At 38.8% G+C, this 12,904-nt stretch overlaps 2 protein-coding genes across 4 annotated transcripts; both read right to left on the bottom strand.

Annotated features, from left to right (window-relative positions):
• Positions 1-1,202: 1,202 nt before the first annotated feature.
• LOC115752853 (universal stress protein A-like protein) lies at positions 1,203-2,552 on the bottom strand. 3 transcript variants are annotated; one of them, XM_030691239.2, is made up of 4 exons: positions 2,159-2,552; positions 1,922-2,028; positions 1,633-1,751; positions 1,203-1,503 (listed from the first exon to the last, which is right to left on the bottom strand). In XM_030691239.2, the coding sequence occupies exons 1-4, from the start codon at positions 2,355-2,357 to the stop codon at positions 1,407-1,409; spliced, it is 522 nt and encodes a 173-aa protein (XP_030547099.1). In that variant the 5' UTR covers positions 2,358-2,552; the 3' UTR covers positions 1,203-1,406. The 3 variants fall into 3 exon arrangements, with proteins under 3 accessions (XP_030547099.1, XP_030547100.1, XP_048138175.1); XM_030691240.2 differs by having other exon boundaries at positions 2,180-2,552; XM_048282218.1 differs by having other exon boundaries at positions 1,922-2,007; positions 2,180-2,552.
• A 1,662-nt stretch (positions 2,553-4,214) lies between these two features.
• On the bottom strand, positions 4,215-7,572 carry LOC115752851 (zinc finger matrin-type protein 2). The gene is made up of 10 exons (XM_030691235.2): positions 7,353-7,572; positions 7,145-7,225; positions 7,016-7,043; positions 6,773-6,855; positions 5,889-5,921; positions 5,293-5,371; positions 5,141-5,193; positions 4,917-4,977; positions 4,736-4,818; positions 4,215-4,593 (listed from the first exon to the last, which is right to left on the bottom strand). Exons 1-10 carry the CDS (start codon positions 7,371-7,373, stop codon positions 4,504-4,506), a joined length of 612 nt encoding a protein of 203 aa, XP_030547095.1. The 5' UTR covers positions 7,374-7,572; the 3' UTR covers positions 4,215-4,503.
• Between the last annotated feature and the right edge of the window lie 5,332 nt (positions 7,573-12,904).

Below are 12,904 nucleotides of genomic sequence, written 5' to 3'. Positions count from 1 at the left end.
CCTTTCGAAGCGAAGGCAAGAGAACTTGTTTCATAATAAAAGTAGGCTATAACTTGTCGGCATCAATTAGGAGTAATTTTCTTCCACCATATGTTCGCCCTTATCCCTATCATATTTCTTATCTCAAATGGTTGGTTGAGAGAGCTTGATCCACCCTGTTTTGAGTTCAACTTGGTAATGGAAGAAACAGAGTAAAGGGGTGAAAAGGGGTCGCAATTCGTGCTGGGTCATCATATTCACGTCAAGTTGCGTCCTCATAAAGCTAGGAACTGCTACCATCGAGGGGACAATTCCATCAGATTTAGGCAATTGTCAATCATCCCAACTCCACGAACATGAAGTTTGGAGAAGATTTAGGAGATGACTCTCTCTCTCTCTCTCTCTCTCTCTCTCTCTCTATGCAGAAAACATGAGAGGCAGAGTGAGGAAGCACATGAGCTCTGCTTCTGAGGTCCATATCCATACTCGATAAAAACACAGTTTGGCTCTTCTAGCTTCGAATTCCTCCGAAGCAAGCAGTGCTTCTAACTTTTGAGAAACCAAGTGAGCATTGTCAACTTAAACGCACGGTACATCCATTGCACAAGTCTGATTCGAGGCTAAAGCCTTCACCTCTTAGATTGCAGTTATTGAATCAAATATGTCAATTTTGAATACAGGAGCATTAGACGAGTCTTCACAAGCATTTTCCTCAGGCTCAGTATGTCTAGCATGCCGATACTAGTGTTTGGCAAATATCAATCCAAGAATCTCAAGTAACATAAGGAGTGTCGACACCAACCTTGTCTTTATTAGAGACAGAATCAGGAACAAGAGACAAAATCAAGAACAAGATGCAGGACAACAGGCCTTACATTCTCACATGTTAAGTTCCATTCCAGACACAAACACATTACGCAGCTTGAAGATTTGACCGGCACGCTAATAGAATTAACCATTCAATCATCTCCCAATTCAAGGCTCAAGTTTCCATCCATGTGATCCTTACTACTGTTCCACTTGACAACTCTCCACAACGATGAACTTGTTTTTAGCTAAGCTGATGGCGGTCAAATCATTTCTGTCTTAAGGCAAAAACGAAAGGAAAAATCTTTCTTCTCAAGCTAAATGCGTGGGGAGCAAAATGACAGCACTATAAATGACCACATCGCGATTGATTATAGTACATCATGTTAACACATCCCATGATGTATGAGTGTTAGAAAGGGGAAATACAGAGATGCATCCTTCGGCTCGATCTCACAGGAAACGTGAATGAGAAAACAGAATTTACATTTATATCGGTCGGCCTGAACCTCTGACCAAATGAGGCAACAGCAGTAGGTGGTCACACAGGTCAAGAGAGACACAGAAGTTTCACAAGAAAAAAATAGCCTAAACAGAGCAAAGAGCCACTTGGGTTTAGCTTAGTGGCTGTTGGGAGTGGACTTGGGCTTCTTCACTATCATTACAGGACACTTTGCATTCTGTGCACAGTGATTGCTCACACTCCCCAGAAAAGTCCTGCCATTCCCAGCCCAAAACGAAGTCAAACTCAATTTCCAACACAAACTTAGAAAAGGAAAATGAAAATCCATTTAATTTGTCATGAATAAACATGATAATTATTGGGTACTGAAAAATCATTACTACCTCTTAATCAGGCCATAGCCATGACTTCCCATCACCAGCAGATCAGCCCCCAATTTGTCTGTCATCTGGCAGATCACATCCCTTGCATCCCCATTCTCTATCCTTGTCTCCACCTTAACCTGACCCAATTTTTAGAATCATCTCATTAAATGGTTGCAAGTGTATTCCTACCTTCCTTTTTAAATTCTCATTTGGTCTGAGAGTAAAATTCTAAAATGCAAGAGGTGTCCCAGTATTTTCTTCAAAAGGGTACAAACTTTAAGCACTGACAGCAACAACATGAACTCACATCACCAAGCTCACTGCACAATCTCTTGGCCTTCTCCATCACACAATCGGCCACTTCATTGCCGTACCTCTCGATGGCAACCATCACTTCGGATGAAAACAAGTAAGCTGAAACAGAAACAAAGAACACGACCCAAGAAAAAGAAGAGAGAAAAAATCGATCTTTTCACTTCTGGGATTCAGGAAACCAAAGATCATGAAACTATATGAACTAGAAAAGGAAAAAGGAAAGAAGTACCTTCTGCATGACATCTTTTACCTGTGCCATCGAGAGCTGTGGACACAGCTCGAGGAGGTTTCACATAGAGGAGCAAAAGGGTGTCTCTGAACTTGTCGGAAACGATATTCTTGAGACACCAAGACAAGGCGTGCATGCTCTCCTCGCTCTCGTCAACGGCCACCAGTACTCTTCGCTCTTCTGCTCCCACTTCAGCCATCACTATCGCTCCGGTAAACAAAATATCAAGATACTCGGATTGATCGAACGTTTTGAAAGAAATAAGCTTCTTTGAGAACTGGGTTGGGTTGCAAAGTGGAGGTTGCAGCGAATTTTATAGCGTTAGTGGACTTCCTTCTTTACTTTTTGTGTTGGTGAGTAGGCGTGTGCAAGAGAGAGAGAGAGAGAGAGAGAGAGAGAATCTGTTGGCAGATTAGCGGTTTGGTGGTGGAGATGGGTTCATCCACAGTGCAGTGGTTTTGATTCTTGAAGACGGTGGGCCGTTTCGGATGGCATCGCCTTGTACCAGTTTTCGGATTTGGAAAGGTTGACATGTCAAACTTGGTCAGCCAATGGATGTGTTCAAAGTTGCCCAATAAGCAGCTACCATTTCATACATATGTAGGCCAGTTCCTGTCAGTGCCTTTCCACTCTCATCTCGAGCACCTTCATGATAATACTTTTTTTTTAGTACACACATCCGTGCCTTTTGGTTGTTATCCATTACCCGGATTTCTAGTCAAAATAAAATTAAATAGAATAAAATAAAAAATTTAATGATATTATCATATCCTTTTTACTATTTTGTATACTACAATTCAAAGTCAAATAAACATAGGCACAATTGAAATCAACTCTATTTTACTTAAACATCATAATACTCTAAAAATTATTCAATGATGAGTCCCGATAAATATGTTATTATTAAGTAGAGGTCCGGGCCAACAACATCTACGAAGCAAACCCCGTTGAACTAGGGGTCTTGATTTGAAGTCGAATTATTTAAAAATGACCTGCTGACCTTACTTGTTGTCATGTCAAGTGAGTAAATAAATGTTGAACAATTTAATTATTCTACATCTTTCGCAAGTTAAAGATGCATTCATACAATCGTCCAAAAGAGTTCTTTTGAATGTCCAAGAGAACCATTTCGAATGTCGATACCCCGGTCTATAATAGAATACCAATCCATTCACAGCCCTGAAATTTTTTTATCCTAGCTATATCCCTTTTATCCTACATTAGATAGCTACCAAATACAAAATAAGATAAAAAAATATCCTATCCTATCTCATATCCTGGTGACCAAACGCTACCTTTAAAGATAAATGAGTAAAGAAAATCTGAAAAGACAAACAAAAAAAATTGCAGAACATGATCGTGTCGGTTAAATGTACGCCAGGGCCATGGGTGGGGGCAAAAATTACCACTATTCATTCTGCTTTGCTTTTAGAGGCGTTCATCATTCCATTCAAACAGACAAAACCAAGGCGAACATATCATTGTTCAATTTGGTTCCCTCTCTTGGAGCAAAAATTCCTTTAATGGTTTGCAAACAAAATCAGAACCTACCTACAACTCAAACTTCTGCTTCTGGCTTAGGAGATTAAATCATGTCAAGGCAAGATCTCCATTTTAGGAGAGCATAAACTACAAAAACGTCTCTGTTAAATAAAAAAGGAAATCTTGTTACAAAAATATTGCCTCTACCCGGTTCTGAGTTTGTTCAGTTGAATTGAGCAACCAGCTCACTAGAGCGAAGTCAAATTCGATATCACTTCAAAAGATAAAGCCCAACCCAGAGCTTTCGGATCAAATTGAACTTTTACCACCACACCATGTCCGAATCATGTTTACACTTTTTGTTGCTTTCGTGTTTTCGGTTAAACCATAAGTTAATTGGCCCAAACCGCCCAACAAAATTCCCATTTGGAGATGATCATGCAGAATTCATTCACAGCAAGAACCAACTAGATCGTCGACACAGAAATACGAAAGTCACTCGCCTTGTCAAGCAAGAACATACTTACAGGGGATGTCGAGACAATCCAAATTCTCATATCTACCATAACGATAAAATGTAACTGGAAGCCATAAGACTCTCTCTTTCAAGTTCCAGCTGGAGTTTAAGCCAGAGAATACCTACAGATACAGCTTGATAACAGAATACCAATCTAAATGAAGTTAGCTTCCATTTAACCTAAAATAAAGATGAAAAGACACCACATACATCAGCTACAAATTCGAGATGACCTTGAAAATCATCTTCGTGAAGGACCGCTGTGGATCAAGACGACATTTCCATCTTGAAGTTCACAATGACATTGGGAATATCACCAATGATAGGAAGGTATGATGGTGAGTGATTACTTCTTGGATGAGCCAAAACCCCCAAATCCCATCATAGCTGCAACCTCTGGATCCATTTCGGGTTCCTCTTCTAGCGCCTTCTCCTTCTGACCCACAGAACAAATGAGTGAATGACAAAGAAAACCAAAGCAAGCACAGCAGGACCAGAGCCACGGGCAGTTGCAGGTTAACAGCTGCATGTTCCTACTTGTATTGTGATCCACACCAAAAACAAGTAAACTTACTAACCTTCTTCTCTTTCTTCTTTTCTCTTCTTTGGCGTTTTCGTTCCTCCTCTTCCTCCTGTTGTTTTAATATTCGGTCGTCGAGATCTGTACAGTAAAGTAGACAAACTTCCCATTAGCCATCTGATTAAATGAAGCATCAATAAACTCAACTCCATACACGTTTGCATCCTTTGAAGGGTTACCTTGCTCTGTAAAGGTACCAGGAGGCTTTCTCTTCTTAAGTTGTTCAAAACGCCCTTGTACCTACAGGCCACAAAAAGACCTTCAGCAGATGAGCCTTCCATTCCTAATCTCAACCATGTCATTTGGCAAAGCATACATCATGCCCCAAGAAGACAATGTCTTAATCCCCAGAGTAAGCAGTAGAGAGAGTTTAATCACACTGCAAAATAAAAGAGAGAATCACCTGTTCAAGAGATGCTCGTTCTACCCGCATAGACATACCCAAGGCCCTTTGATCTGAATGAAAAAATGAAACAAGCGACCAGGAGAGGATGAAAACTAATTTGAGACACTTGTAAAAAATTGACTGAAGGAACGCTATTGATGAACACATACGTTTCTTTCCATTTATATGATCCAAGTAATTTGCTGAATCCTTCACCACACATTCACATACTGAACAGTAGTACCCAGCCTGTAAAATAAGGAAGATGTGACCACAAAATACTTATGCTAAAGTAGTAAATCATAACCATGAACATACTCGGCACTAAAACGATCTGTCTGCAAAAACTAGCTACATGACCTAAACAACACTCCATGGAATTTATCCTAAACCCTGAGCAAGAGTATTTGAAAAGAGCATGCACGCATAGCAACACGAAAGGTCAATTCAGTCCACTCAGATGCCAAAGCACTGTGCTAAAAGAATGAAGCAGCCATTTACTGAGCAAAAGCAAAAGCAAAGCACAGTAGGAAAGGGGGGAAATATCAGTCTCATTGGTGGTGATAGAACTTGATAGCCAATAGAGCACACAAAAAATCCGGTTGGAAATTCCAGCAAGAAAAACTTCTATTCTGATCTAGCACTGGCTATGAAAGGGTGAAAAAAACAGATGGGTCAATTAATATTCAACAGATACGACCCTTAAAGGTAAACCTAAAGTCAAACACAACCCTTAACAACCAACGCTGAGATTATGAGAGATTACCTGCTGGCTTAGAGGTGCTATTGGAGTGACCACCTGCAAAGCACAAATGAGTAGGGGAGATGTCAAATAAGTACTGACAAGAGATTTGACGATAATTACATACACAAACTCTAAGATTAACAGTCTCACAATATCTATATAACTTAGTTTCCCCCATACGTTTACAATTGACCCAGAAAATCACCTAACAAAAATTTTTTTTTTTTTTTGTGTGGTAGGGAATCAGCCACCAAAGTTCATTGCTGCCAATTTTGCAACTGCACAAGCTTGAAATGATAACACGGTACCTAAATTGACTCCATAAACAAAGAAACTAGAAATAAAAGAACTCAGGGTGACTCGTAACAGAGACAATAGTCTTGCTTGCACACTGTAGGCCCATGCAAATTGCTAGACTACACAAGAGTATTCAAGTCGCTTCTCTAAGTAATGCCAACGAGTTAGCGCCCAAGCATTTTCCTCTCTCTTTGATGGTAGTTGCTTGGAAGAGAAAAATTAGACTGACAGGGTTTTACTTTTAGAAGGAACACCCTTACAGCAAACGCAACCCATTCAATACCAGCAAATAAACAAGTTCTCACTAGCAGAATAGACATGCTTGTCGATATTCATTCCACTCAAATACACGGAAAACAGCCAGTTGGATGCGCCATGAGTTACCAGCTAGTTCATGGGAGAGATCAACCTGATAGGAATCAGGTCACTCTCACTAAAGAGATAGTGACAGTAAAATGTAAGTTTTTTTTTTTTTTTTTTTTTTGGTCGGACAGTAAAATGTAAGTTCACAACGCCATAAAGCTGGCAAGTTGTTACATGCTTCCACACACAGAATCATGATCTAGGCCCAGGCAAAAAAGAGAACATAATGCCAACAGTTAACTCACCTGAGTCTTTCCTAAGCGAGATTCAAGGTCCACTTCATAATCCCTGTGCTTCAATGGCTTCCTTTGCACAGGTGGAGCTTTCGCTGCACAGAAATATCCACATTACTCCTCCAACAACTACAATCCTTTCACACCCAGAAGCACCAACTACCACTGTGCAGTATGCAACTTTCAGGGGGAGCTCGAATTGCAACTGGACATGCACAAATTAACTAATCAAACAAAAGATAAAATAAAGCTCACATTTTGATTTGTGCCGCGGCTCTGTCTCCTGAGGAAAAAAAAAACCAGTACCACAATGCTTGAATAGCTCGAAAGCAAAAGAAAAATTTTCAAACGAGCAAAAACGAGGATGTATCGCGAGGAACTAACCTGCTTTTCACGTTCCCGAGCTCGTTCCAAATACTCTTCGCGATCGAACTTCCTCCGGAAAGTGTTGTCGACCCCGACAGCCTACAGGAACAGCCGAACGATCCCGGAATCAAAACCCACAGTTCATATCGCCCGAATTCCAACAAACACAATCCCTTAATCATCTGCCTAAAACAAAGCAGAAGATTCCAACCAATCACGAACTTACATTGTTGCCGGTATTGACCATGGCTGCGAACAGCTCGGCTCGGCCTGGACTTCAGAAGAATCGTCGCGAATCGGGAGTCCGTTTCCCCGAGGGTGATGAGAAAGCTGCCTCCGAGGATGCGGATTTTGGCTATGGAAGCCTGGAAAGGGGGTGGCGGGGGGGACGATGACGAACCCTAATTTACAGCTGAGAGCATAGCCAATTGAGAATTTTGGGGATTTTGTCTACAACTTTTTCCGACGGTCGGTAGGAGCAGAGCCTGACCAAAAAAAAAGAAAAAAGGGTAGGGGAGCAGAGTAATATGCATAAAATCCAGAACTTTACCATTTTCTGCAGAGTATAATATGCACAAGAGCCCCTTGCAAAGCCAAACCAAATGTGTTTTATTTTCTTACATAAATATGTTTTTGAAAAAAACAGTTCATCTTTCACGAAACAAAACCGTCTTTAACTTCATTTATTTCGCGAGAAATAAATGATTCCAAAAAAACAATCCCTTGCATCGCTTGAAAAAAAAAATGAATGAACGAAATATGATTCTCATCATCCATGAAAATGGTCAAATATAAACTTTTGACAAGTACGAAATATTTTTTATCAATTAATTATTTCGAGCGATACGAGTAATTATTTTTAGGAAAATGTTAAATAAAAATTCGAAAAATTGTCATTTTTTCAAATGAGGGCCTGAAGCAAACATTAATTCTAATAAGGGACTGAAGTGGTATAGCAATTTCAAATAAGAGCTTGAAGTACCCATGAAGTCTCAAAAACGGATCCGGCTTAAACGGCATTTTCCTATTTTCCCTTTTTTAAATTTCTTCTCATTTTTTCTTTTTTTTTTCTTTTTAAAAAAAGTCTAAAAAAAAGGACACACACAGGCGGTTGACCTTCGTCGACCCCCCAACAGGATGGGGCGGCGACCACAACCCTCTTGCTTGTGTGTGCATTTTTTTTTTAATTTTCTCAATTTTTTAAAAGATAGAAAAAGGAAAAAATCAAATAAAGGGAAATAACGATAATGCCCTTGAGATCATGCCCTTTTGAGACTCTATGGACCCCTCATGTCCTTAGTTGAAATGGAATTCACTTCAAGCCATTCTTTAAGAAAATGATGGCAATTCATGTCCTTATTTGAAAAAAAAACGAATGTACTTCAAATCTTTATTTGAAATTTTCCTTTTTTTTCAAGAAGATATTTTTCAGATCGTGATCATTTTTTCCCACAACAGATGAAGTCCGCCATTGGCTCCCCCTCCAATCTTTGTGATATTCATACTCCAAGCCCACTCTCTAGAGAGTTTTCATTTTTGCCCCTCGAAACTTTATTATTTCAATGGTGAAATATTTTTCAAGAATGATATTTTTCTCCGAACTGTGAAGAAACTAACGCTAGACAGACAACTATTAACTTAAAATAGCTAGTTATTAATATATCATTTAACTTCATATCATGTGATTATTGATCGATAATATGAGATTGTTAAACTTGTCCCCCAAGGATTCGATTTCGGACTCGTCACCATCTCCAGCTAAGACAATTGATCGCAAGCTACAACCATTAAGAAGCAAAAGAAATTAAAACTAGGATGAAAAATAAAGAATTTAAGAATTTATTCGAACAATGTATGAAAAGTACATCAAACTCTCTGCGTGCCGATCCTGATTTCCCCTTTTTTCCCAAGGAAGAAATTAACGGAGAGATGAAGTAGAGGGGCAGAGTAATTAATTGTTGATTACTCATTATGCATAAAATCCAGAACTTTGCCTTTTCTAAATTAAAAAAAAAAAACAACCTTTTTTTCTCAAAACAGTTCTTCTATACGAGTTCATCTCGATGTTCCCCTATGCTTGACAAACGTGTATGAATTAAATTTTTTAGAAAAAAAAATTTCGAATCGTTCATTCCTTTCGCGAAACAAAGCACCTCAAGCTTCGTTTCTTTCCCGAGAAATAGATGATTCAAAAAATCAATCGCTTGAAAAAATGAACGAAATGTAATTCTTATCGTCCATGAAAATAATTAAATATATATTGACAATGAATATAATTTTTATTAATTAATTATTTCAAGTGCTATAAATAATTATTTTTATAAAGTTGTTTTGCCATTTTTTCCCCCACAACCGATGAAGTCTTACATTGGATCTCCAAAACAAACCAACCCCCAACCTCCCCCCCGCCCCCCCGGGGCCCAAATCTTTGCGATATAAATACTACAAGGCCACTCTTTGGAAAGTTTTCGTTTTGGCCGATCCAAACTTGAATATTTCGCTGATGATATATTTTTTCAAGAATCGAAAAGCAGGATATTTTTCTCCAAATTGCGAAGTAATTAATGCTAGATAGACAACTATTAACTTAAAGTAGCTAGTTATTAATACATCATTTAACTTCATATCATGTGATTATTGATCAATAATACGAGATTGCTCATATTATCCTCGTCCCGCATGTTTTTCATTACGGACCTGTCCCTACCTCCGGCGATAGCAGTCTGGGTTTTTTCTGTGAGACCCCAAAACCCTAAATCAGCAATATCCAGGTGAGACGATTGATTCCAAGCTAAAACCCTTAAGAAGCTAAAGAAAAAAAAAATAGAGGAGAGAAGAAGAAGAATAACGAGAAATTAAGAATTTATTTGAACAATATTTGAAAAGTACATCAAACTCTCTACTTGCCGATCCTGACTTTCCGTTTTTCCCAAGGAAGAAATTGATCAATCATACAAGAGAGAAGAACAGAGAGGGCCGAGAAAAATTGCAAACGAAATGAAGGAAAAAGAAACCAGTTCCAGTTAGAAATCACACTATATCAACCCGATCGTCGGTTTTTTTCGATCCGTCTTAAATTTCATGAACCAAATTTCGTGTCGCTTCAATACGAACTTCTTCCACCCACACATCTCACCTCACGATAGGAAGATTTACCGGAGACCGACGAACTTAGAACACCTTTTCTTGAGCCAGTGGAGGCCGGATTTGAAAGAAGCCTTGAACTTGCCCTCCACCCTGTAGAGATTGTATTTGGCCAACCTCTTCTTCCTCTTCGCCTCCGCGTCCTTCCACCATAAGTTCCTCTCGCGCCCACCCGAGGCGGCGGACGACTTGGCAGCTTTCCGACGACGCGGCTCGGCGTCCATGGTCTCTAAGTTCTGGATGCCGTGAGGATCCTCCATCTCGCTCTTCTCTCCCTGCGGAACGATGGCCATAGAGGGGGGCAGAGGGATGGGGGTAAACGAAAGAAGAAAGGGAAGTTTACGTTTGTTAACTTGTTGGGCATGTAGCAGAAGATGTGACAAATATAGAGTTAGGTATTCAGTTAGGGTTTTACAGGAACTTAGTATTGGGAACGCCAGTACACATGTTCCCAACAGTAAGGTTAAATTAATGTTTTTCGTTTTCTATGCGGCATGAGCACCGAGGTACCGAGTTTCGTTCGTTCATCTTAAAAGTCGATTTCTCAATCATGTGAAATGAAATGACGAACGCCCTTTTGATACTTTGGCTTTACTTTATTCGTGAAAAATAGATGATATAGGAAATATTTATTATCGGGTAACGAGAGATGTGTCAATTATCAACAATAATTTATGTTCGATATTTTTCATTTCATGGACAACGAAATAATTTCCTATATGTTCATTTTTTTATGTGATACAAGCGATTCTTTTCAGAAAAATATCTTTCTGTTGTAAAAGTAAACGGTGATCTTTGGAATCAACTCAGAAATACAAAGTGAACTTGAAAATATAATATGAGAGAAGAATGTAAGAGAGAAGCGGAAGCAAATGTTATCTCACTTTTCGTTACCTCAACAAGTTTACAAAAGTCTCCATTTATAGGCTAGAGGGTACATTACATTAAGAGAGGAAAAACCGCTCATGGAATGTGAAAGGTGAAACATCAATCATATCAATGTACATCAATGTATATCAATGTATTTGTAACATACATTGGAAGAGGAAATGGTGAAAGGTGAAGCATCCACATATTATTAATAAATTTATAACACTCCCCTTTGGATGTTCACCATTTTATTATACACTGTTTAAACTATCTCATTAAAAATCTTGCCAAGAAAAACCTAGTGGAACAAAAAATTCGGCGAAGGGAAAAAGAGTACAGTGTGTATAATACTCCCCCCATTGTAATAGTCATTGCACGTAAGCTGCCTCATTAAAAACCTTTGGCAAGTGAAAAACCCTATGGGAAAAAAACTTACAAAGAAAAAAAAGAGTACAGCCATAAACTTTCTAGGTTCCATCCTTCAAGGATCGTTAATTCGCTCCTCCCGATAAAAGTAGTCACCCAAGCCGACGCATTCCTATTCCATATACGAGTTTTTCAAATATGGAAGTAGGTAGGGATTTAGTGAACAAATCTGCAAGATTGTCACTAGAGTGAATTTCATGGATATCTATTTCACCCTTTTCTTGGAGTTCATGCGAGTAAAATAACTTAGGTGAAATATGTTTAGTTCTATCACTTTTGACAAATCCATCACGCATTTGTGCAATGCAAGCCGCATTATCCTCAAAAAGTATAGTGGGGGCATCATGAATTGAGAATAAACCACATGAATCTTGAATGTAGTGTATCAAAGTTCTTAATCAAACACATTCTTTGTCAATTTCAAATACCGCAATAATCTCATAATGATTTGAGGAAGTAGCAACTACACTTTGTTTTACCGACTTTCATGAAACTGTCGTACCTCCACAGAGGAACACATAACCAGTCAGTAACTTGGCATTATGAGGATCGGACATATAGCCAACATCTGAATATCCCACCAATATTAAATCTTTATTTCTTTGGTAAAGTAAACCAAGATCAACAGTTCCTTGAAGGTAACGTATGATATGTTTAATGCCATTCCAATGTCTTCGGGTTGGATTGACACTATGTCTAGCTAGAACATTTACTGCAAATGCAATATCAAGTCCGGTGCAATTTGCAAGATATAACAGTGCTCCTATGGCACTAAGGTAAAGAACTTCAGGTCCTAACCTATCCTTGTTTTCCTCTTTAAGCCTAAATGGGTCTTTGTCCACTTTAAGTGAGCGTACCACTATTGGTGTGCTGAGAGGATGAGATTTATCCATGTAAAATATCTCCAATATCCTTTTTGTATAATTAGATTGGTGCAATAAAACTCCTTCTAGGAGGTGCTCGATCTGCAGGCCAAGACAATACTTAGTTTGACCCAAGTCTTTCATTTCAAATTCCTTCTTTAGGTAGGAACGAGTTTCTTCGAGCTCTTTTGGAGTTCCAATTATATTCAGGTTATCTACATATACGTATATGATGGCAAAATCATTTGGTGACCTTTTCATGAACATACAAGTATATATTACATTATTTACATATCTCCGCTTCATGAGGTAATCACTTAACCGATTGTACCACATACGACCTTATTGTTTAAGACCATATAATGATCTTTGCAATTTAATATTGTACATGTTGCGATTTTCATTCTTTCCCATCCGGGGAATTGAAAATTCTTCGGGGACTTTCATATATATATCATTGTCAAGTGACCCATAT

Source organism: Rhodamnia argentea, chromosome 1 (assembly GCF_020921035.1).
Source record: "Rhodamnia argentea isolate NSW1041297 chromosome 1, ASM2092103v1, whole genome shotgun sequence".
Lineage (NCBI taxonomy): Eukaryota > Viridiplantae > Streptophyta > Magnoliopsida > Myrtales > Myrtaceae > Rhodamnia > Rhodamnia argentea.
This window is presented reverse-complemented; position numbering and strand designations above follow the sequence as displayed.